The sequence below is a fragment of the Vidua macroura genome, chromosome 1, assembly GCF_024509145.1.
Source record: "Vidua macroura isolate BioBank_ID:100142 chromosome 1, ASM2450914v1, whole genome shotgun sequence".
In the NCBI taxonomy this organism is placed as follows: domain Eukaryota; kingdom Metazoa; phylum Chordata; class Aves; order Passeriformes; family Viduidae; genus Vidua; species Vidua macroura.
Window position 1 is genome coordinate 95,915,877 of NC_071571.1, and position 26,856 is coordinate 95,942,732.

The 26,856-nt window shown below is 41.8% G+C and overlaps 1 protein-coding gene across 1 annotated transcript in view; it reads right to left on the reverse strand.

Moving 5' to 3' along the window:
* Positions 1-15,064: 15,064 nt before the first annotated feature.
* Positions 15,065-26,856, reverse strand: part of ZNF407 (zinc finger protein 407) — a 335,893-nt gene continuing 324,101 nt past the window's right edge. The window contains exon 9 of the mRNA XM_053970151.1: positions 15,065-17,619. Coding sequence (XP_053826126.1) covers positions 16,268-17,619 — 1,352 coding nt within the window. The 3' untranslated portion in view covers positions 15,065-16,267. The remainder of the gene's footprint in view (positions 17,620-26,856) is intronic.

Sequence of the window (26,856 nt, forward strand, 5' to 3'; positions counted from 1 at the left end):
AGAAAGAAAGAAAGAAAGAAAGAAAGAAAGAAAGAAAGAGAGAGAGAAAGAAAGAGAGAGAAAGAAAGAAAGAAAGAAAGAAAGAGAGGGACTTGCTGGAAGCAAAATAGCAGGGTGACACCCACCCTGGCTGTAGCAATGCAAATGAGGCCTCATTGAACTGGAGTGCACAAAGCACAACTGTATATTCCGTACACGAGACAGTTAAAAATTTGAACATAAGGTAGCATTTCCTTTATCATATCCCATAAAAATAGCAATTTGCTAAAGCCCTTGTAGCACAGTATGGAAGGTGGTGTATTTTACTGATAATGTAGAGATGACAGATAGTCCTATACTAGGAGGTTTCAATGGTGTCTTGCTGTATAGCATAATAAATTGTGAGGAGCAGAGACAGAGGACAGTGCAGGCAGGCACTGCTCCACCTCCAGTAGCCAAATAATTCAGCCCCGGCTCAGTAATTATGCTGTGTGAAAATATGGGATTAATTAGACTGGTACACTAACACACTGTAGTCTCATTAAAGGCTGAACAGCATTTTCATAGATACTGCCACTTGAACAGGGCTGCTGCTAATGTGAAAAGACAAAGTCTCTTCTTTTCACACTCCTTGCTTATTATCTTACTTAAGGCCACTTAAGCAAAGTTCCAAAGGCAGCCTGGAAGAAAGCCCTATGTGGGATTTATTTTGTTATTTTACCTGTATACCAAGGAAACAGAGTTGGGGGAAAAAAAGAGAAATGCTATCGTTAGCAATAACTGCAAATTCCCCTTTGTACCAACCAGAGTTTTTCTTCTCCTTCCTCATTTTTAAATTTCTATCTCGCTCTTTTGGGCTGAGGGAGATGATGTAGTGGACAGCTGTCTCAAAGAGAAAAAGTTGACTGCCATTACAAATCTCAGCTTTTCGGTTTCCATTTCAGTGGTTAGTCTCTCTGAGGAATTTGCCCAGTCTGATAGGGGAGCAGGAGCCCCATGCCAGTGCTGCATCCTGATGGACAAGTGCTGGGGTAAGACCTGTGTCTTTTGAACTGAGAAGTGATTACCAGCCAGAAGACATGAGAAGTGATTACAAGCCAGAAACACAATTTATGCTAAATATTCACTGTTTCACAGTCTGTTGTCTGCAGAGAAAAACCTCCTTCCTCCCAGTTACTTCAAGCCACTGAAAAGGTCTCAGTCACCCAGAAAGTCCAAATGTAGCCACACTTGTAATTATAACTCTGTTATAATTCTCCAAAGAGCCCAGCACCTGGAAGAAAATTGATTTTGGAAGGGAAGGATGTCTGTAACACAGCCTCTGTTAAACAAGCAGATGTCCTCTGTCAGCTCCCCATGCTGCCCACACCCTGTGGGTCAGCACAGGCCAGATTGTCACAGTGTCCCCCAGGCCCCCTACTCCAGTGGCTTCAGTCTGCTTAGGGACACCTGGGAATGCTTGCTGCAGCTGGGGGGAGGTGGGAATCAGGGCTGGCATTATCCAGCGGCTCCCGCTGGGGAGTGGGCTTGGTCCTTGTGTGCTTTAATTCTGGGTAAGTGCTGGGGATAGAGCCTGCTGCATGGGAAGCAGACTGCCACAGGGGTGTTAATATATAAAGCTTGTCCTTTAAAATTAACAGGCCTCTGTAAAGACCTGCTTCACCCTGCTCTCAGGAGAGCTATTAGAGCAGAGAGAGACTTTGCCACATACATGGGAAGGAAGCAAGGGGGGAGAGAGGCAGGAGAGGAGCTCAGCATATCCTGATGACAGACAATAATAGAGGTATCTGTGCAGAAATCCTGTGGGCTTGGAGATTCCTTTGAAATAGGCAACGGTAATATTCAAGTCGGAGAAATAGCTGATGTTGAATAGACTGAAACCTGCTTTGTGGCTCAACAAAAGTGGGCAATAGAGAGAGGCTGACATGAAACAAGTCAGTTTGCAGCAGGCTCTAAGGTTAGCATCATTAGCAAAGGAGAGAAATTATTAGCAGTAAAAAGTGAGACATTAAAAAGAGATTTAAAAGGAGAGCTAGAAGGAGCTAGGGGATGGGGGGTGCTTTATTTGTACCTGAGGAAAATAAAAGAGATTCTACCCAGACACATTTGAATACTCTCTGCTGTCTTTGCACACAGAAGTTTTATGAATATTTACCTTTCACATGGTTTGGGGAAGAATAAATTCTTTGGCACTAGTATCAAAATTTGAGAGCAGATTCTCTTGCCCGTATGCAAATGCTCATTAGAAATCAAATGCAAAGACCATCCCAAATAATGTCCCTCCTGTGGGTAAGTGCTTTTATGATCATCTCTTTAAAAGCAGAGTGAGTGATGGCCAGGGTGGTTGGACCTTGTTGGTCTGAGTTAGGTACTTCAGATATGGCTTTAGCTCAGTGAGTTCAGAAACACTCAGTAGCACTTTTGCTCTGAAGTGACATTGGTCACTTTAAATAAACAGAATGTATGCTCCTAAGTCTCCTAAGCACTTCTGAAGCCATTAGCTCCTGACTCCCTGCAGGTAGTACTTTCGGGCTTTCATCTTTAGATGGGGACAGCATGCAGCCAGCCAGGTTTCCTTTATGCTCACAGTCAGTGTTAATGTCCCTGAGGACAAGAGAGGAGAAATTTAATTTCTGGTGTCAGGCTTTTTAAATATGTCTTCCAGATCACGAGTCCATTCGCATTACACCATCCTCACTGAGACTGGCATAAAGGAGCAGAGCGGCTGTGGAGAGACTCATGTCACCCACTGTGTGTGCCACTGCTCCACAGAGTGACACATCTCATGGCACGTCAGGACCCTCGGCAAGGAGCCAAGAGACACAGGGACCACGTCTCTGTCACACTGTCCAGCAGGACAGCCCTGAGGGCACTGCTGAGGAAGTTTGCAGAGATGGTCCCCAGAAAGCCCTTCAGCTATGCAGCAGTCACGAAGCAGGGAAAAATGCATAGGATTTATTTGCAGTTCCTTCTCATGGACATACTAAGGAAAGAGCTCACACTGAGCCAGGCAGGGAAGATTACAAATCTGCATGCCTGATGTCTGCACATGTGTAATGGCGCTCTTGAGCTGTGCTGTCCACATAAATGGTAGGCATTTTTGCCTCCCAGGACACAGGCTTCCCCTGGGACAATCTTCCCTCCTGCCCTCACACACTTGGGTCTCCAGGAAGCTAAAATACAAGCTCCCCAGCTCCCCTTACTGGGGGTTGTTTCACACTCAGTCCCACAGTTTTGCTGGAGACTTTAAACCCTTCTTAACCACAAGAAGGAGAAAAGCCAAGTCTGATAGCTCTATCCCCAAAACTGCAGCAAGACAAGCAGCAGCCATCACGACCAGCCCTGTGCACCTGACACTCCCATCGAGGCAGCGCCTCACCAAGGGCAGCTCACTCCGGCACAGGGCAGCCACCACCCAGCTGAAGCCTTGGCCACGAGTCTGGGGGGACTGGTGGTGGCTCTGGGAGGGCTCCTCCCAGCCACCATCTCCAGGCAGGCAGCTCCTGCATCCTGGCAGCTGGCATTGTCTCTGCTGCAACCACTCCCTGCAGACTTCCTTCTGCTTTTCTGGTCATGGGGCCACCATCCACTCCTGGTTCTGCCTAGAACAAGCTACATAAGAATGAGCTCACAGCCTTTGGATGGGAAGACCCAGAATAAGAGGAGAGATGGATGAGCAGTCCCCTACTCCCTGGGGCAAGCCTCTGATTCTTACAGCAGGAGCTCCTACCTCCTTCCCACTATTGAAAGCAGAGTACACCAAGGGGTTAAGCAGAAACACACAGTCCAAGTCTTGAGTAATGCCATAATGCCATGCCCTATTCCATGAGTCACAGGAACAGGCTGCTGCCATAAATGCCGTCACAACACAGAGAAAATGCAGGACGCAGGATCAGGAGCATGGAAAGTTGTAACTGACAACAGGCTACAAGTAGACCAGAAGTGAGAAGAGTTGGGCTTTCCTCCTCCCTGCTGAGGGGTCCCAATGCTCCATCCTCACTAGCCATCTATCTTTGGTGATTGTCTAAAGGCTGAGGTGAAAGCCCAGTGTGCTGAACCCTGGCCCCACAGAGCACATGAGTTGTCTGCAAGCCTCTGAACAAGTGCCTTGACTTTAGCAGCAGCACTTGTGGCCACTTGTGGCATGTCCCAGCTTAATTCCTGAATCTAGTTCTTGTTCACCACACCAGCATGAGCCTTTGGAGACAACAGGTAAAATACTAATGGAAGGAATTATGGAAATGAAATTTTGACACATTGGTGAAAGAAGATGAGAGCTGATTATGAGACCTGTCAGCTCCATCCTTCTCTCACCTCGTTGTGTCTGTGTGAATAGAGAAATCAAATTAAAAATGCTTGAATGCATTCTGGAATCCAAAAGGGAATATATTGATCTGAAGATAAGGTCAGATACAGGCCCTTCAGTTTCTGAGTGGAGGGGGTGGAACCTGAGATTTGTATGAACAAGAGAGCAAGTATATCCAAGGCTGGCTAGAAAGGGACCCTCTGTTATGTTCTGCCTTGTGAGAAATACATTTCTGAAGTCAGATAACAAAAACCAGCTGCCTTGAACGCCTAAAGAAAACACACCCTTGGGCAAACCTGAAAAACAGCATCCTTCAAACAACCTCTTACAAGTGAAGATGGAAAGAAATAAAAATGGTAAGGATGTCAGCTGGCCAGAGCCCAGCAGGGCCGTGCAAGGCGCCCACAGCCCCCCGGACCTGAGCTCACATCTGTGGAGAGGGAAGGCAGACCTGATCTTTCCCTAAGCCAGAAGGAGTTTAGTTGGCAAAGCCAAGAATATAAATTACCTGAATGTTAAAATTTTCCCCAACTTCTTCATCAGACTTCTTTATCAAACTTCTTCTTCTCCTGAGAATGTTCAGACAAAAAAGTTATAAAAATATCATTTTCTCTCTGTGTCTCTTGTTATTTTTTGCACTTCATCTCAAGGCCCATTGCTGCTTCTTAAAGGGAAGAAATAGGCTTTTGACTGGAATAATGACAATTTGGAGGCCACAGTTTCGCTCTGTTGCAGATCTTTGCCTATTTCTGATATACATAAATTCAAAGGCTGGTGCTTAGATCTCAGACAGGATAAAGCCAATGTTTGCTTCAGAAGGATTTTCCTTGGGAAGAGTACATTTTTTTGTAACCGCAGAATGACATATTGCTCTGGGGTTATAAAGAGAATTTTATATTTAAAAAGCTATCTCCAAGATATGTGTTCCTTTTACTCAGCTATAAGCTAAGCAAAACAGAAGGAGAGAGAGAGACAAAATGAGAGAAAATGAATTAGCTTGAACTTTTGCTGAGATAAATATGGTCTGATCTTTTAAGTTCAGTTCATGCAAGCAATCTCCCTGATATCAATGGGGTTTTACCCATGTACTTGGAAGCAGACCTTGGCCCCATATGGCTGAGCAGTAAAAAAAGTGCTTTCAAAACATTAAATAAAATTGGCTGTAATTAGAGATGGGACACAGCAAAGTACCTGTCTCTCTTGGGTCTCCACAACTGCCCCTGCAGTCGTGGCTACATCAGGGTCAGGTGCCCTGGGAATACCTTGTCCCTTCTGGACACATCAAGCCTGTGCAGTTGCTGGTGCTTTTGGCAGGGGTCTCAGGACCTCATAGAGTGATGTTGGCCATGGCAATGGAGTGCATTGGTCTGAAGATAAAATGGGTTGCCAGTGCTCTCACCTTAGCTGAGCAGTGAGGGGAGATCAGTGTGCACGGGAAAATGCTTTCACTGCATGCCTTGGTCCAGAAACGGCAAAACTGACCCATGTGTGCAAACAGCAAGGGACACACTGGCCTCTCCTCATCTGGCAGAAACTGTGTTAAAGCAAGAGAAAGACAGAGGGTGTGAGTGTGTGTGTACGTGTGTGCATGTGCAGAACCAGCACGTTGTGCCTCCCTCTGCCCCTACACCCCTTTCTTTGCAGAGGTTTCAGATCATCTACTTTTCACAGGCATTGAAAACTAGGGGGAAAACTGAAGCCGGATTGTGACTGGAAGCTAATGTAGTCTACATGCAGCAGACATCTAATATGATGTTATTTATTCCCATAGATCTGTTTATTTTGTTTTCAATTTACTAAACCCTGTGACACATTCCCAAAGGTGCCTTGTTGTACAATACGTTGCACACAGTAAGATATTCAGCCTAATTCACTCTTTGTTTTGTTTCAGTTCAGCTGCATGAGGGCACAAATGCATCTGTGTTATATCTTCTCCTGTGACTGATGTTGCAGACTATTGCCATAGGGTTTTGTGAAATGGGATCTTAGTTAATCTAGGGCATTGTCTTTGTAGTGCTAAATTCTTATTTGCAAACATAATGTTCTGGCATTGATGCAACAGGGGAATGTTCGTTGTTTTTTTCTTGTTTATTTTTTTTCTTTTTTTTTTTTCTGTTTAGAATAGACTCTATGTATGTGTTTTTAATAAACTTTTATTCTAAAGCTTTTTCTCCCTATTCTGCATCTGATCTGAGGCGTTTATAACACATGGCAACATGTCAAATTGATGTCTTTAGCAAGTCAAGCCAAATATTCATAAAACCCATGTGCCCAAACAGAAAATGTAAACTGCTAAGGAGAAAAGTACCTGATGTTTTTTAAAGCATCCACAGGAAGGCAATTCTTTAAACATACACACACATACAGACACAAACATACAGAAAGGATTTTGAAAAAATTGTCTGTCTATACCCTGGAAGGATGGTATCACTTAGAAATCAATGGTTTTTCTTTGTACTTTGTTGGAAGCTCTCATGCTTTCATTTCACTTTTATTTCAGGAACATGTTGTTCTTTGGTATACTGAGGACCTGGTTTGAGGAACTGGTGCAGAATCAGGAATTCCAAATTGGATATTATAGAAGTGTGCTGCAGACAAAATTTGATGTAAACAGGATCTGGAACAGATTTGATGAGATTGTGAAAAAATGAAGATGGGATGCAGATTCATTAATAAACAGCCTTTGGGTAGTGAGCATAAAGCCTGATTGATCACAATTACTGCAGTTCATAACTGGAAAACCAGACATTGGAGGACATGCACAAGGTAAAGCTGATCTGACATCAGAGCTGAGCCTCATCTATTTATTGTGTGGCAAATACAGAAATCCAGCTCTTGCTTGTGATGGGTATGTTTCCATAACAGCATTTAGAGTGGCTTAATTTTCACTTCAGCAATCTTTCAGACTGATTATCAAAGGAGCTTTCTTAGAAAGCTGCTTGGATGAAGAAACCAGATCTCCCACACGTGCCTTGTCTGGCACAGCAGAACTGGGGTTTCACGCTGAATTAACACCCAGAGCGCTGTGCAAGCAGATGACTCCTCATCACCAGCTATTCCTGCAGGGACCTGTGCTCATCTCCTTGGGAATGCAGGAAAAACAGGCCCTGTGAGCTGCTACTTGCCCAATGGGGCAGCTCTATACTGCATTGCTGGGTGAGTGTGTTAGGTGAGCAACCATGGCTGGCAGGTGAGTTAAGGATCTCCTTGTAGCAGCACTCAAAGCCTGGCTCTTCCCTTTGTGCCAGCTCATACAGCATAGAAAATCCCATGCAGTATTGTTGCCTGTATGTGTAACAGTCCCATAAGCCCAGGCTTCCTATGCAGAAAGGGAAATTTTCTATTTGGTATCTGCAGCAGGCACCCCCAAAGCCAACAGGAGCAGTCAGAGGCCAAGGAGAAGAGATGTGGTGAAGCAGTGAAAACAAAGAAATTCTTCTTTCTGCCCAGTGCCCACATCAGCCCCTGGTGTTTGTTTTGTGGGTACACTGAGCACGCTCACAGCAAGGGACACCAGAGGCCATTGGAACCAGAGAATCATATTTGGGTTGGAAGGGACTTTAAACATCAACTATTTCCAACCCCCCAGGACAGGTAGGGATACCTTCCACTAGAAGGGCACCTTCCACTAGAAAGGTATTATCATGGTAACATACCAGGGATATCCCCCTATTTTACCTAAGCCTTACAAAGTTAATGTCTGGGTTAGCTCAAATGAGGCCCCACAAATGTTTGGAGATCTTTCTCTGTACTCTGTAGCTCTCCATCTGTGAAAGAAGAGAAACATTTCCTCATACCTTAGTGGGGCTAAAGGAGGACAAAGCTGTGATGGCTTGGGAGGCACTCAGACACCAGAGTGACAAGTACCAGAAGAAATGATCATAGCAAATGACTCATCCTGCCTCTGAAGCAGGCTTTCAACAGCACACAATAAACCAGGCACAGAGCCACCCACTAAACCACTGAGACAAATGACTGAAAAGCTGTGTTAAGTGAGCCCCTGCACCCATGCATGGCAGAGCTCATCCCCTGCACTGACGGGGTACAGTCACTCCTGTGCTGCAGATGAAGCATGGTTGGGCTGCTGGGACAGGAGCCTCACTCCTGCTGCTGAGTGTTGAATGAGGTAGCAGGAGCTGAGTCATGAACCCACCTTAGAAGAACAGAGGAGAAGAAATGGATCCCTGATTCTTTGCAGGGGCCTTGAGGGCTCACTACTGGAGTAGGGCCATTTTAGATCTCCAGTAGAAGGCCTAGCAAAGGGGGACTAGAGGACAAACCCAGCACCCAGGGCAGAACGGAACACTGGTAAAGTTTCTGCCACATTTGTAGTTAGTCTATCAATTTTTGGAGTTAGATACCAACAGACTACAAGAGCAAGAGAGTTTATAATCTTCTCTTGCTCGCTCCAACAGACATGGTGCCTAAGACTTGCCTCCTGCTCCTTGGAAGCCAGCTTTTGTCCACATCATTGATCTCCCACAGATCATAACAGCCCAGCAAGACACTTTCTGTAGCAGAGTGGTCCACCAGCAGGATGACCAGGTATGCAGCTAGTCTGTTCCTGCCAGAGCCAGCCCTTTACCTGCAGGAACAAGAAATTTACTCATGGAATTGAGGGAAATGAAACCAAAAAGTAGTCAGGGGATCTAGAAACTCTCACAGGTCACTCAGCATTTCTCTTGTGGATCCAAGGTACTAGAAAGAAATATGTCTGGAAATTTCTGCTTCCATTTGCTTTAAATATCTGCAGTACCTGCTGTCCCTGGATTTTATCATCATAGCTTGCATATGGATCTAAGGCAGGAGTCTGAGCAGAAACGCCCCACACGGTGCCCAGCTGCTCTGAGCCAAAGCAACACAGCCATCCTGGTGTTTGGATGCATCCCTCTAGGTTTCCCTTCACCTGCCATTCCCACCAAGCTGCTGCCAGCCAACAGTGCCATTATGTCTGTTCAATGTGCCACCACAACATCAACCTCTCTGCTGCCCTGGCAGGAGCATGCAGTGGGCTTGGGACATACATGTCCCTGTCTGGGTCCTCAGGTACAAACACAACCCCAGGCTTCCCTTTGCTTTTTCATTCTTGACCTTGATTAAAGCACAAGAATAAATCAGCTGAATTATCTGCTCTGCAAATACCTGGGCAAAGCTTACAGACTCCAAGCAAAAATGAGGAGAAGAAAGAGTAAGGCTGAGAGGATGGCCAGATGTCCCTAGCAAGGGAAAAATCCTCCTGGAGCTGGACATCTGGATTTCACAGCTACCAAACACCAGCAATCACCACCATCTGCTGAGCAGAAAACACAAGCCTGTTCTACACCCCCAGCAACAGAGGAACACATTGGCAGATAGGAGAAGCTTAGCAGGATTTGTGGGAAAGTCCTGAAACTCCCAGAGTAAGACATCTGCTAGCAAGGATTTTATTTACCACAGAAATGAGTCCTTTCCTTCCCCTGGTGACCCTCTATACCTGGCTGAGACATGTCTTCTCTGTGGGTGTCTCCCCTTGTGGAAATCTGGAGGTGTTAGAAGACCACTCCTGGCCTGAAGTGCTTACAGCACTTCTGATGGCCAGAACTCCAAACACGACACTGTGTCCTGCATGGCACCACAGGGTCAGTGGAATATGGCCACCAAGTTGCCTGTGTCTGCCCTGGGCATTGGTGGAGAAGAAAGAGAGAACAGAGGGGGGAAGGGAGTTGCATTTGTGTTCCAAGTAGGTGCTGGAAAGGCACATTTGGTTTTGCCTCCTATTATATCTGCTCCTTGTCCTTCAGCTCTGGTGTGTGTGGCTTTGTTACGTGTGAACAGTCATGGCTTTCAGTTCCTGATAATTCAGTTATGTTTCTGCTCTCAGAAGCTCCTTAACAAGCTCGGCTCCTAGCAGACCAAGAATCAAAGGCTCTGACTCCCTCCCTTGCATTTGCTCAACCTTTTTTTCTCCTTTGTCTGACCAGATGTACCCTCGTGACACTCAGCTTATCCAACCCGACCTCCCAAGGAGCTGGATTACTTTCAAAATCTGCCTCTTGAGCATTGCATGGATCCTGAAGCTCATGGCTACTTACATACCAAAGGATGCATCCCAGCAGAGGCAACTAACTAATAATCACCCATTCTTCTGGTCCCTGAACAACCACGTGGTTCACTCCCAAACATGACAAACTGGCAATGGGAATCTGTGTGGAAGATCTCCAAGAAGCTGAATCAAGACATGCAAAAGCTGCAGTAAGTAATGAGGATTCCAAACAGTAAGAAAGGACGATTCCAAGCAGTAAGAGTAATCAGAGATTTGGGGAATATGGAAGAAAAGCCACCCCAGAATTAATCTATTGCTGCCCGGGGGATTGCTATTCTTACTCATCAGAAATTCCCAGAACCCGATGGCTCTCAGTTAACACTGACCTCCGGGGCAGGACTGTGCAGTACAACTGGTTGTTCAAAGTAGCCTTGACAAATGTGTTGCTGCCAGAAGACAAGAATGCGTTTTAAACAAGGTCAGATGTCCTGTTATATTGCAGGACATAATCCTGGTTTGTGTATACACACACATCAATTTCAATTGCACAATACGTGCTGGATCTACCTGTCTCCAGTGGATCTTTGCTTCTCCATCGCTGCTCCCAAATCCTTGGCCATCATTTAAGAACATCCTAATAGAAAAACTGGTTTTGTACAAGTGGAGTTACTGGCTTGTCCTCTTCCTGGTCAAAAATTATCTGATGATGGAGAAAATCCCATTATATTCTACCAGATTAAAAAAAAAATCAAATCCTTTAAATATTCATTGTGCTCTTTTTTTTTTTTTCTTCCCTTAGTTAAAAGAAAAGCCTGGCGTCCTTTGCTGGGCATATCAAATACTTTACCTAAATAGCCAAAAAAAAAAAAAAAAAAGAAAAAATCCCTTTAAAGCAGTACCTGACATGCACAGCCACTGAAGGAATTAATCTCAAGTCAAGGGCTTCCTATTAGCTTTATTTAATATATATGAAGGATCGTGCGTTGCTGTCCCAATTACATACACAAGGTGGATTCCATAGTGGACTGCATTTGGTCTTGAACACCTATTTCCCCCATAGTTTTATTTATCAATCTTTAAAAGGATAAACAGAGAGCCATGTGCTTACGTCTTTTGAAGAGCATTATTTCCTCATGCTCTACAAGAGGTTTCTTTGAACACTCATCATTCAGAATTGTGCTCTTGGAAGTTTTAGCAATATTTGTTTCAGATAAGTTTATTTTTATATGATTGATTGAAATCTCAAGCTGCAATTAAGAAAATTGCAGCGAGAACCATTAAAGGAGTAGCGTCATTTTCTCCCCTTTCCTCTAAAATGTCAGGTTTCAATGTCACCGCGAGATAACCCAATCGCGTGCTTGTACACCCGGGCTGGAGTGAGCGGAAAACCGTCTGGAGTACTAATTACAAACGACTGGAAATAATGACATCAGGCAGAAGGAAAATGAAAGGCCCTGGTCCCTATCACTTACCCGCCCAGGTGTGTGTGCACAGAGATGCAGGTTATTGTGGAGTAGTCTGTTTAGTAAATACACAAACATCCATCCCCACTTGTAGAGCAGCCTCAGTCCCTCCCCCATCTCCCTCTGTCTCTCTGCCCTTTCTTTCTCTCCAATTATAAACCAGCACCAGGTTTTCTCATCAGCCATCTCCATGTCTCCAAATGGCTTTTCAGTGTCAGGCCTATCAGGAAATTAACTCATCATGCAGTGACAGCTGCTAATTTTTTCCCCTTACATGTCAGATGGATCGCCTGCTGAAGCTAATAATGAATCACCAATCCCTGATTAGAAGGTGCTTCCGAAACATATAACTGCCATCTGAGCTAACTTTTTTCTTCATATAAAATGATATCACCCTAGAGGAGCAGAAAACGAATTGTATTCTTCAAGATAGAACAGGGGTAGCCTGTTTGAGTGAGCCACACACTATCTTAAATTATGGGCTAATATTGCTCAATAAAATAAGTGAAAACTCACAGCTTTTCTCTGTTTTGCCAAATTAATGACCTTTTTTTTCTGTTACTTAATCCTCTCACTTGAACTAACTTCGTTTCAAATTTCAATCTTCACCCTTCCCTCTTTATTCTGTTTACAGCTTTTGTGCTCAGGAGGCCTACTGGGAAGGGAAGTTGGAGAAAAGCCCCAGAGGTTGCTTTATGAGGCCTCTGCCTACCACAATGCCAGTTCCTTGTACAGCTCCAGCCCTGTCTCTCAATCCCCAGGATTTTCTGAAGGGGACTCACCTGCAGTTCAAGCGCAGGTCCAGCTCTGGGCCAGCCCGAGGCACAGGAACTTTTAACACTGAGCTTTTACATGAGCTTTTACATGAGCTGAATCCACTGTCCACGAAAATCACGAATGTATTTCTTCTGGGACTCAGAGCTAACACTCCTGGTATTAAAGCAGAGTTTATAAATGACAGCAGGGCTTGCAGGACTATGCACAATCCACATGTGCATAACCACAGCACATCAACTCCTGGGCTCATCTCACTTCTACGGTGAGATGAGTGCAGCTGTGAGTCAGGCAGAATAGTATATTGCTATGGGCCCTTTAGGTGGTGGTAGGCTTTGGGTTCTTTTCTTATGTTTCTCTTATAGGAAATATTTCTCTGAATATTGTTTCCAGCTATCTCTTATCTCCCATTTTTCCCCAAAGATGGAGCCTGAATTCAGAGGCCAGGATACACTACTTCAGGAGGTGTGTATCTGATTCTTAAGAAATGGAAGGTGAAACTGCTTTCTGGAAATATCTCTTCTTTCTCTGTCTTCACTTAGGATTTTTCGTTCACTTTTGGTGGGGTTTGTTTTTGCTTGATTGGGTTTTTTTGGTTTCTTTTTGGTTCGTTTTTTATTTTATTTATTATTTATTTATTTTCTCCCTCCATACTAGTTCCATGGCTTTTAAATAGCTACGTTTTTACCTGTTTGGCATTGTCACAGTATAATCCAACTTCATTAATGCTTATTCAGAATGGATAACAAAGAGAAAATTAAGTCAATGGCTCTGGCAGCCAGAACATCAGGAAGCAACGGACAGACATGGGAATACTGCCCCCTCAACAATCACTTCCATTATAGCACAGTCCTTGAATTCTCTGGAGACAGGCACCTGAAGGTATTTAGACCAAACAGCAAAACACACTTGTAGTGAATGGCTGCCTGGGCTAGGCACCTTCCTAAATCCACCGCACAAGTTCTGTGATGCTCCTACACTGGATGCTGCCTGTGGCAAAGGGCCCCGGCAAATTCTGAGCCTGTTCCTGGACATGTCACAGGTGCCCCACCAGCTCCATGCATGCCCCTGGGAGGGTCAGGACCTTTTCAAGTGCTGCTGCTCTAGTCTAAATGCCTCCCTCTGCTGCCTAATCTTCACTGCTCTCCAAGGCAGAAGGCATGGGAATGCTTGGAAGATCCATAGAACAATCCAGCTCATCTCCTCCCAGATTATGATCTGGGATAACGCCAGGAGCTCTGGCACAGGAGGGAGACAAATGCCAGAGATGTTTCCTAGGCACTGGAAGAGACCTGCCATAGCCTCAACTTTCAGTGTATGACAGAGAGCGTTCTAGCATGGGGTTGAGACAGTCCACGGAGTCCTTAAGCAGGATAACAGCACAGGAACGAATGTCATCCTTGATTTCTAATGTTACATTTGTAGGGCACTAATAAGTTAACTTTAAAGTGCACATTAGAAAGAAGGAAAAAAAAAGGCCCTAGGAAAATATTAGCTCTCCTGATCAGACTCAGAGAAAAGTATTGTTAACCTGAGCTCTCAGGTAATTACAGCACATGGTAGGTTAGTGAATCCTTTGCAGTGCTCCCAAGCACAGGAACATCTACCACTGGGGCTTTATTTTTATGCAAAGGTCTGCTCTTTTCATTGTGCATACAATGTGATTGCTGGTTTGACACTGCAGGCTACACTGGTTTTATGAAGGATTAAATGCCACCTGAGACATATTTATCCTAAATAAATCACAAATGGTAAACTGCAGCATGTCAGTGTCAACACCCTGTACTGCAGCAGAAAGGTTAGCCATACAGGACTAAGCACAGCGAAGAATTAGCATCCAAGCTGCAAGACCACAGGGCTACAGTTAACAGGAGAAATGATCAAGAAGAAATATTTCCACTGAAAAACATTCAGTTTTTTTGAACATCTGTGAGAGTCTTGCAGAGGGCCATCATTTTGTAAAGGTCACCTTTTTCCTGATAACAAACGGGAGTTGATCCTGTCACTGTTTGCTGAAGACAGTATTTAAGAGTAAGTGAACAGCCTGTCACTTTTAAGAAAGATGAGCAAGTCAAACTCGCCTAATTATGAATCTTGATGTCTAACTTGAAATTTACTTTTTTGGGGGTTTGACAAAGACACAACCTCAACTCTTGGAAAATAACAAAATTTGAAAAATAATAATAATAAGAGATGAAGAGGCAGCAGGATCTTACAGCCCCAGAATGAAGCACCTTTTCTCAGCAGCCCTTTCAGAAAATACATTTTTAAGCAGTTGCTTCAGGAAGGAACTATTGTTTTACCCCACCCCAACTTTCTTACAGTTGATAATTTTAAGATATTAAACATGATAGGAAACCCAGTTATCTCTAGAGTCAGCATGGCTTATACCCTAAACACTTACACAATTATATTAAGCATGCATGAGGCACACTTCAGAAATTAGATTCTTTTATCTTTATCTATCTAGCAAGCTAGAGAAAGGAAAAGAGAAAAGAGAAAATCCACAGACATAACAGATAGCATTCGTTTGCGCCTGCTGAATGCCAGTTCTGTTTATTGTTTAATATTAAAAATCATGATGCTTCATTTTAATGCTAACATTTTATTTGAAAGACAAAAAAAAAAATCCCCAAACCTTGACAGCTTATATTTTACAATTTTTCTAAAGAAACAGAAGCAGTTTTATCATGAAACAAATCTTTTCAACATGAACTTGCATTGAACAATTGCAGTATATCCACAAGTAAATAACTGACATTCTGGACTAAGCAAGAAATACAAGGTCACCTTTTTTTTCCCCCTACTTGTTAATGTCAATGTCAGAATTTTCTTTAAAAATCCTCCTAACATTTGAGAAGTAGCTCACAAAATGAACTGCAAAATGGTATTTATATGAAGCACTAGTTATAAGAAAAGCAAAACACTGACAGTGACAATATTTTTTTCAAAAAATGCACATTTATGTAGGACTCTCATCTAAAATTAAATGGAAGTTACAGGCATCAAGTTCTTCCCGAATATGTATAATCAAGGATTTTCTGAAGTGTAGCTTTTTTGAGCTCTTCTTTAGGGAAAGTCTAATGTGTTACCATGAAAGAGTAAAGTACTATGAAAACTTTAATTTTAGATGCAAAAAAATCCGTATTTTGATGACATATTTTTAGCCAAGCATGTTTTAAAGTAAGATTTTAGAAAGCAAAATGTCACCTGTTCTACTTTAAAATGAAGAAGGGCACCCAATATCATATGTATGCTTACCTGTTCACCTTGTTATTGTGGGGGTTTGTATTTTTTTTGCATATTTATCTGTTCACAAAATGTACATGTAAGTGCAATTATTTTACTCCTGTGATTATGTTATACAAAAATGACAGAAGGCAGGGAATTACCCTGAGATAAAACAACATTAAGACAAAAACATCAACAAAGAAAGCACTGAACAGAACAATTTCTACTTTGGGCGGGAGGCTTTTTATCCTGTTTTGTACCCTAGTATGCTTGTTGTATAATAATCGCATATAATAGTTCTTAGAGCTATTGTAGCAAAATTGTTTTATCCTCTTCAATGAACTCCTCCTATTAGCAGGACATGTATTTGTTACCTGGTTTGGAGGAGGTTCTACTGAGAAGGCTTTACTGAAAGCATTCCAGGAATACAGTGCCTCCATGATTCTGGTAATATCCAGCTCTGCTCTGCACCCAGCCTACGAGTGGAGCTCTTCATGCTTCTTGTACTTTGTTATAATCTCTCTGGCCCTGAATTACCTGTGAGCCACCCTCTGTATAAATGACCATGCTTGTTAACTGTTCTCTCGCTCTATCAGGGGCTACAGCTTCTGCTTTTATAGCAGTACCAGCCTGCAGAATGTCTTGGGACCCAGCTGTCTCTATCACAGCGTGTGAGTACACACCAGGCTCATCCTGCATGTCTGGTGGCAATTCTGTGACGATGTAATGTGTTGCACCTTCAGAGAAGTCACCATCAGAACCCTGAGCCATGGCTTGAGCTAATTCTTCACTGACAATGATCTGTGATATTTGCCCATCCGACTCCACTAAATCCATGTGCTCGCTCTGCACACTGAGCGTGTGGCTACCAGCTTCCTGCATAATTATCTGAGAACCTTCTCCAGCTACCATATGCACAGTCCCCTCCTCATTTACAATGACCTGGGTGACACCTTCTTTCATGAGCTGGTCGGCCGCAGCTGTGTCACACACAGCAAACTGCAACACTCCTTGCACCATGTTCTTGAAGGCAGCCTGAGCTCTCTCCTGAGATGCAATTATAGCCGATGGGTGCATGACCCGTGTCACTACTTCCATAGGTTTGGTATCTTCCTGAGTCTCCTGAACTTCATGGAACATTTGTATTTCTTGTCCCTCTGCATCACTGGGAATGCTGGGCACCTCTGGGTTCGGCATTTGCAAGAAGTCTTTGTGACCAGACCTGCATCTGTCAAGGAGTTCGGATTTGTTTTCCGCTTCACCCAGCTCTGTCACAGCACAAAGCAGGGCATCTAATGCTGAGGAGGACTCCGGAGGATGGACTGTAGCCTCAGAAGCATCTAAAACTTCTTGTCGCATTATCTGCTGCAGTACTGTGCTACTGGAGTCAGGAACCGCGTCTATTTGAACGGCCTCCTCCATGTCAGCTCCGGCTCCTTCAACCACCACCACCTGTGTGGCACCGTCTGCTAACTGCTCCGTAAGGATCTGCTCAGGAACCACACTACTCACGTGGGAGCCGTTTTGGTTTGTGGTTATGACTTGCCCATCCTCTGTAATGTGGACCACCCTGGCCATCTGCCCCGCCATCGCCAGTGTCTGCAGGGTGGCTGCTGCTGTCTCTTCCACGGAAGCGTCGATGGCAAAGTCGCCGTCGTATCCTTGAATAATAATGAACTGCTGGACTTCCTCGGGGGACTGTGGCTGTCTCCTGCTGCCCTGAAAGGCCTTCTCCTTCACTGGAGAAACCTCTCCCAGTGCTGCTGCCGTAAAAGGGCTCGTGGTTTCCACAAAGGTTGCTCCTTGCCCCTTCAGTCGGCACTCATAGGACTTGGACACAATGCCTACAAGACAAAATATGCTGTTAACATGGTATCATGGCAAGTATCAGTTCATTACTTTAACAATTGTAGCTTAAATGAAAAAAAATTCCCTGACAATTTTTAGATTTCATTGACAGAAAACATACATAAAATAAGCAAATGAACAAAACCAATTTGCATGTTTTCCAAATAACATATTTACAGGTTGAAATAATGCTGCAGCTTATTAACAATTTAAATGTGTTTTTAAAAATATTCTGTATAAAAAAAAGCCCAGAAAAATACCGTATACAGATAAAAGCCACATCTTTTATAGAAGATCCTACTGGTGATATTTTGGTACTTCAGTAATGAATTTTTGGATTGTATATTACATTAAACATATCTTGGTGTGAGAAACTGTGGCTGATCTTCTTAATACCCTGCTTTTGTTGGTGAGGTCATTGCCACGCTGTCATTTTGATGCCACTGTCTTCCCCTTCCTTTTCCATCCAGCATCTTCTCTGGCTCATGTGACTGACTCAGTCACTTACCCAGTTACCTGGCAAAAACACTCAGTAGTTTTCTTACCCTAAGTAGGATATTCTATAAAATCTAACCCAGAGAACCCCCAAATACACATCTTAATTATTTCTGCATGAAATCAATTAACAAACTATAATACCTGTAACCCCCATATTCCAGCTGCTTGCTGTGTCACCCAGTTTGGTTTTGTCTCATTGAAGGTTTCCTTCTCAATTCTCACCACTAACAATAAAGCTTCAGCAAGGCAAATGGTGCCCAAGGCTGCACAAAGTCAAGGCCGTCACCCTCCAAGCATGGCCTACATGTTTTTGGGAGGACAGAAATGAGAGGACCCTGTGGCCAGCTTTGTGGATGTCCATAGAAGGACAGCTCTATCCCTCCCTGTCTCCCCATGGCAGTGCCCTTCAGAAGCACCCAGAAAGCTCCTCCATGTGCTGGGAGCAAGCTGTGGGACACAATCAGTGCACATGGAGAGATGAGTGGGTGCTGGACATTGCAAACAAGGTGAGGGTCTAATGGCAGATGGGCCTTGGGAAAGCTGATAAAGTCCATGCTGCTGAAACTGCCCCTATCCACATTCCAGTTTAAATTCACCTACACAAACTGAAATCACATCTCTGGAATAACAGGTGTAGTTTCTTACCACTGACACAAATAAATATGCCATGGCTTGCTTGGGATAAAAACAGGCAAGAAAAAAAAGTGACACTTAAAAGTGAAATTTCAGGCTCGCACTGTACTTTCCAAGCAAGTTCTAGTGAACAATGTGCTTCATTGAACTCAAGAGACCAAGAAAATTATACTAAAGCTGGTCTAAGGGGGCTCTTTCATTTCAAAGCATAGAGCTGTCAGACCCTGATCCCACAGAGAATTAAAATGGGCTCTAAAAAACACTCATTTGGTTAAAGGTAAGTTCACACTTAGAAGCTGATTTACTCCAAGACTGAATACTTGGTGCCTTGCAGCTTCTAGCAACTTGGTGTGTTAAGGTGCATATCAAGCTAAAATTCCAAAATAACATCAATAATTAAAAGACTAAGGTCTTATACTGGTATCTATCTATCTATCTATCTATCTATCTATCTATCTATCTATCCATCCATCCATCCATTCATCCATCCATCCTTTTTTCAATTACAGAGCTTCTAGTAGAGAACTGTACTGTGAAGCACAAAGAAGTAATTTTGTCAAGCTGAAAGGCTGCAAATCCCCTTCACAAGTCTAAACAGACACCATATAACTTTCTTATTCCTAGTTTGCAAGGCAGTTTTTTTCTTTTCTTTGGAATAGAAAATTAACAATTTAAACCATTAAAGTGTTTATAGGTGATGCTGCATAAAAATCTGGCCCATGCAATTGAACTACATTTTGTCAGGTATTAAGCAAGAAGTAAGCTTACTGTGATATACAACTGGTTCTTATTCCCACTTTTTCTGTGCTCTCTGTAGGCACTGACATTCACATGACCCTCAAAAGAGCAGAAAAGTAGGAAGGGGAAATCAACATAAAATGACAATTATCCTCCACATTTTGTAATAGAGTATAAGTAATTAATTCTCTCAAGAATCTTGCTTTGTTGACAAGATAAAAGAGGAGCCTGGCAATGATGTGGCACAAAATCAAAATAACTCCACAAATCATGCATTTTCCACTGGATTTCAAAATCAAAATAACTCTACAATGATAATTTTCACATGCACATACACTAAAATCATGACATCTTTCTCCAAAGATCATAATAATTTACATACAGGACACAGCATCAGTGTATTGAGGAGATGCTCTAGTCTGGGGAAGGGAAAGAGAAAGGAAATTCACCCTGTTTTTATCTCCTCAAATAAATGCCGTGCCTGTGAATCTCTGCAACTCCAGTCTTTACTGTGCAATTGAATGGGAAGTCTCCTGGGTGAAGAGCTATCCGGTGAATCCCTCGCAGCACTGATAATTATGCCATTCTGACTGCTTACTTAATCTATTTGAATCCAGAGGTGAGTTAAGCCACTTCCTGACCATTAAAGTAAACTACATGGGTAAATACTGCTGTCACTAAGGGGTGTGATGAAGCTTAACTACACCAACATCTTAACCTCAGCTCAGTGCAACCCCAGCTATTCCATCACAGTTCATAAATGCGATTGCAGGTCCATCTTTTGATTCAGCAATTTAATAACTTCGAGTGCTGTCAGTACTGCTTTGAAAAATGGCTCCTATAAAATGTAACAGCCTCAATCAGATTGTAAAAGATTCACCCACTGAAGATTCCTCCATTTCAACTATAATGAATTAATGTTGAGCTGTGTAGAAGTTCAAGTGTCATTTAAACTAATGTGAATCTACTGTAACTTTAAATTTTAACTGGACTATGACCAAAAATTTACTGGGAACATCAACTTCAATTTTAGTGATTTTTCATGGTAAATATAAATTGCAGATTTTACTGGTTTTCTTTTGTTTCAACAGTGAAAAGACAAGTAGGGAAGATATTTAGAAAACAACAGATTTTGGGGCTTAGCTGCTATTCTTATAATGAAGCACTGGAATCCAACACAACATTTCTAGGAATTTTTATGTATTTAAGGAACATGCTACATTATTGGACTGTATGTATCAACAAACCATGTTTTCCCAGTAAACCCAGCCTGCCTCTCACCCCCTCTTAATGTTAAAGGGAAGGGGTAAGTGTTGGCTGACACGGCAAACATAAGCTGCAATACAAGCCCACATTAATATTGGGAAAAGTGGACTTGTTGCTGATTGCATGTCATTGCAAATTAAAAAGATACACAAATAGGCATTAAAATGACAAAATATAATGATACAAGAGCTCATATTCAGACAATTTGTAAGGAGGTGTTTCATATCTAGGGGTGCAATGATCAGAGAATTGGTTTCTTTCCAAGAAGTCTGTCATTTCAGCAGAGCCATTATTTATCAGTTGGAGTCCTGAGTGACTGTTAGTTTTTTATTTGAAAATGTTGGGATATTTTAGACATTAAATCCATATTCACAGGTTATTTTAATTCTCTGAGACCACAAACTCCTGAAATAGGGCTAAAAGAAATGCTTTGATGTTTAATGTGTGTCTGGGAAACTAGAAATAGGGCTTAGTACCTTTTCCCCTCTCTCTTACTCAATACCTGACTTCCTTTTGTGTGTCTGTTTTATTCTTTTGTTACTGTCATCATTTGTTCCCCACAGAATAAATACCTTATTCTTTTGTTAAGCTTACATTTAATTAAAATGTACAGGATTTGTGCAGTAAACTCGAATGAAACAAATAAAACAAGGGCCCCCTCTCTTGAAGGCATACGTTGTGAATGAAAAATGTCATTACAGACTAAAAAATTTTGCAGTAAACAGGGCCTACAGAGAGAAGTTTCCCCCGTAATGACATCCATAAAATACACAAATGGCACTTTTAGTACCATCCTGAATATGGCATTTTCTGTGCTCTACACACAATCTAAATGGTTTGATCATAGAGCATAATACTCCATTGGGTTTATAGAACAATCAATGTTCCATAAAATGATGTATTTATCCAATAGTAGGCTCAGCAGTTACTGGTGTATGACATTGTAGGACACTGGCTTTGTACTGTTCAGCAGCACACATGCTGGCTGTAAAACTTATCTAACACTACTTCAACAACTTCATCTCATCTGTGTCAAGTAATTTGTTGAAGCCTCAGCTTGGTTTAAAAAAACTTGTAATAAAAATTCATAGAATTTTCAGGAGAATGAAAGCTGATGACAATAGAAAGGTCACATTGTGGTGCCACTCGTGGGGTCGGGGGTCAGCTGCAGTTCTAAAACAGAAAGTAGATTTCATGCATCGTGTAGCAGATAAAGACGGCATTAAGGAGACTTGTCTCAGAAAGAAACGCGTAACGCGTGAGGAAAGTCTGGGCTAATATTATATGTAAAGCACCACCTTGCTCTCAGCCAGCAGCCTCTTTAGAATTCTAATCCTTCCCCAAAACTTGCAGCAAGCGGCTGTGTGTGGTGAGGCTGGGCTGAGGACATCCTTCACAAGGAGCACCTTTAGGACAAAGCAGTAAGTCATAAATGAAATAATCTGTTATGAAGACGGAAATGATCTGCATTTACACAGCTAGCTTAAAACAGCTATTTTTTCTTTGCTGTAAAAGTTCTAGGAGGCCTGATTTATAGTCCCCAATTCTGCAACACTTAATTTTTCATACTTTGGTCATTAGGTATATTATTTATTGACACAAACAAACATTTCATATCTGCCAAAATGCAATGAGTATTAAATAATGTGAATGCAAAGAAACATCTTTTCCTTCAATTAAATGCAACCTATAAGGAATTTAAAAGATTTTTAAAAATCTCCTTATGTCTAACATCACTTGAAGAAGCAACTGATTTTCTTATTTTAAAAGTTATTGTCTACATGGCAGCACAATATTTTGAATGGTACAGTAAGTCCACTTTCCAAATGCCTTGATCAAGCTACAAGTTTTGCTCTGTTTTATTTCAATTATTTTTGTAATGATCTACCTCTACTTTAATTAATTAAGTACAATCTAAGAACTGTGGCATAATTTGGGATTTCCCCTATGTTCAGAGGCCATAATAATGAGATGTATTTTTCACATCTCTGTTTCTTGACCATAGTAAAAACTGTTCTTTATCATTTGCAAGGCTCTTATGTGCAAGCAATGTATAGGTCAGCATTTTTTAAACCAGCTAGTTAAGCTACTAAATAAGAGGTTGTAAAGGCTCACTCATGTCTTCTGCTGAAGGAAAGAAAATATGGTGAGTCAAACCAAGAAGTGAAATAAATCAGGAACCCAAAATGGTCCAGTTACAACTATTATGTCCACAAAGGCAGCAAATATTTGTAAAGCAATACAAATAAGTATACCTATAAGGGACTTTACCAGCTCCCTAAGAGACATAAAAAAATTCCACCATTGACACAAATTACATAAATCTCAAGAGATACTAATACAACAAGGCTTCATTTTTCCCCCTTTCAATATATTATTACTGAAAAAAAATCAAAACCAACAACAACAAAAAAAATCCCAAATAATGTTCATAATTTATTTTATATTTAAAAATCCAGTAATGTCATATTTCAATGCTGAAACTCAAAACAGACTTAGCTTCTAGTTCTGTCCTTAACCACTCAATCATGTTTGGAAACTTCAAGGCCTTCTAAGAACTGATTGAAAAAGGATGAAGTTTAAACATTTCAGATATCTTAAAAAGCAGTAGATATCTTTAAGCTTTCTAAAAATGTGCAAGTACTCTTGTAATATTTTTTCTTTTGAAAAACAGACTGAAATTTCCTGCTTGCTATTTTTACCTTCCACATCTTACAGAACTATGTCAACGGCCACAAAAAGACAAAAGAAAAAGACAACCACCAAATTAAATAGCCAAGCTGTTCAGTTAGAGTGTTTAGGCAGTTTGTTTGGTTTGGTTTAGTTTCCCGTCAGTGTCTAATTAACCTTTGGGAAATGGCCTTCTCTAGGAAAAATTTCAGTTTCTCTTTTCCTGCACTCAAAGTCAAAAATGAATGCTACAGAGCCCAGGGTTACAGAAGGAATGCAAATAAAATATCTGCATTCATACAAAACTCCCACTGATCATGGCAAACGTGTACAGTGTTAACATACAGAATTTACAGCTGCCTAAGTTGCAGAGTAACTGGTTTACTTGCAAACCACTTTTCTCTTTGCCTGTTTGCCACCATGCAGGCTGCTCTTCTCAACTCTGATGTGTGAGCAAAAACCTCTCTGTGGCATATGCAGCAATTACCTACACGGGCAAGCAGCATCAGGAATGCATCTGGAGTATTTCAGCTATGTCTTCCAGTGCAATTTAGCAGCTTGAGATGAGGATAGCCAGTGTGGACATTTCTTGGCAGTCCAGCTTCAAAGACTACTCTGGCCCTCAGTTTGGGAACAACTGACATTGATGATACTCGGATGCACTCTTTCTGTTTTATCCCCTGCAGTGCAAATGGAGAGTGCATTCTTAGCACTTCTAAATCAGAATTCCAATTTCAAGGGGTTCTGGTTGCGCTTGGCCAAACCAGAGATTTCTGTTTCCTAGGCAGACAGAACATATAATATAATATGAAAAATAATACACTAATATGGGAGAAAAATCAGGGGAAAAACCCCCCAAGCTCTGCTCATAGGGAAAATTATCTGGATTTCTGAAATAGGTCTAGTGCCAGACACTAACAGCTTTGTCAAAAAAAGGAAAAAACCCTTCTGTCATTGTTATCTCAGCAAAAGTTTTTGTTTTTCAAGAATATATACATTCAGATCCTGGTTTTATAAACATTTATTTATCAAGCGTAGTGCTTACTGCCAGAGTTAGCCTCAATAGTCTCAAAGGGACTCAACATGGTTGCTTGCATTATGCATTGTGTTTGCATAATCAGGCCCTTGGGATTAACAATTCTGAAAATGGCTGGCCAACATTTGATGTACATATATGAAAAAAAGAGAACAGACATTTGTAAGGGATACCCAAAATAAAACACCATGCTATTAAATGATCAAGCAGAAATTATATTCTTCAGCATACCTATCAACTATGAGTATCATGATTCTCTGTATTTATCTCTTCTGATTAATGCACCTTTCAGTAAAAAGAAGCACCTGTTCTTTGCTTGAGGGCACATCTCAACCCATTTAAAAAGCACAGCAGTTTTTAGGACGAATGATTGGGAATAACTACAAATAGTAAGTTTCCCTAGTTCTTTTTGTTAGTTAAGACAGCAGAAACTACCATTTCAAATGTGATAGTCATATCTGTATTTCATTTATAAATTCAACTACGTTACAGCTATATTCATATCTTTCCAGAGTAAATTATGGGAAATAACCATTTGTCTTCATTGTAGACACTTTTGCATGTATAGTAGAAAACAAACCTCTATTCAATAACTGCACAGAGGCACCATTAAAATCAAATTTACAGTAAACAGAACCTGCAGCTGGGGTAAAACACTAACTGTTAGTATTTTAATTATCAGTGAAGCTTTCGGAGGTCTAACATCTGCTCATAGCCAAATGACAGCAGCTGCTTGTGTACACTTAAAACAACATGAATTTCTTCTATAAATATTAAAATGAATTGTATGTCGTGTGTTCATTGCGGCTATATTCCTATTAAGCTGTTTAAGTATATAGGGTATTCTGAACTTCTTTCTTGTGGCAAATTCATAAAGGGCTGACCTCCTCAAAAGAATGAGAGGCAAAGGCAGCAAAAATTCTTGAGTCTGTAAATTGAAAATGTTTCGAGACAGTACTGGAGGTCACCCTCAGCCAAGACACTGCTGGTAAATGCTAACAAAACATCAGCGGTAAGTTCTGATCATTGTGCACTACCGTAACTTCAAGGACAAGACTGCTCAGCATGCAAAGTGTCAGGAGTCTCTGGGATGGCTTATATCAAAAGCTAATGCTCATCTACTAAGTGAAGCAATTAATGCATTATCTTAGTTGGAAAAAAAATACTCTGTTTCAATGTCCAAAACATTGGAGGAGATGAACGCGCTCTCTTTTGTTGACTTCATCAAAAGCATACTGGAATGATCCCTGATTTGCACGAATAGAAGCAATAAACTGCCACTATACTGGTCCAATATAAGGTTTTGCTAAAAAGGTCAAGCTTCATAACTTAAATTTGCAGCTTTTTATCTAAGCACTGACATACAGTTGCTATTTTCCTTTTAGTCTCTCACCTACTTGGGAATACACGAACGAAAACTGGAGGACGGAAACACATTTAGTTAAGCTGTAGAGTCTGGCACAGTGCGAGGAAGAGAGGATTACAACCAGTTTCAGAAGAAAACAAGGGAAGAGGGCTTTATAGTTTTCACTTTACAGGTTTATAGTGAAGAAAGATCAGTTTCTTTGCTTTTACAACATCAAGTGTAACACCAGTGGCAAATAGTGTTTATGTATTTTCACAATAGACCTACAGCTTGAAAGGAACACTACAGTAATTTAGTCTGAAAGCTGTAGGTCACACCAAGCTGTGTTTTGGAAAAAACCCCAACATGATTAGACGCTCTAGCCTTACATGTGCAACCACAACACAGGATCAGCCATGAGTACAGCTGTCTCCACAGTGATACCTGGCTTAAGATGAAGGTGAATTAATTGTGAAGGCAGTTCTCAAACTTCTGACATCAGATTTCCCACCCCAAAAGTCAGTCTCAGTGCAAGATGACAACATAGGAGGAGGAAGGAATAGGGCTGGTTATAGGTGGGACAGTTTCTTTGCTGCCCCTCACTCCTCTGAAGCACTTGACAGCATCAAGGCTTACCATGCCCAAAGTGGTAAGTGTCAGAAAACACTGATGCTGATTTTTCACCTCAGAATGTCACAGGCCTAGCACTAATGCTGGGATGACTTAGGAAGCATGAAGCAGGAGTACTTGCTGGTTCTGGGAGGTTGGATAGATGGATGCATAGAGGTTGGAGAGATGGGTAACTTTTACACCACTTTCAAGGTTCAAGTTCATGACAAAGTCCTTTTTTCATCATTCACCTCTGGTGAAGGATGGAAGCAGCATGTTTCCAGAATATCTTCAAAGGAAGAACTGTTCATGTAATTGACCCTTCTGTTGACAGAAATGTATTTTCAGTGCTACTGATAGAGTAGCACTTAAATGATCTGTCTTCCAGTGTTAGAAAACATGAGGCAGGACGTAGGTAAAGCAAGACAGAAGATACCA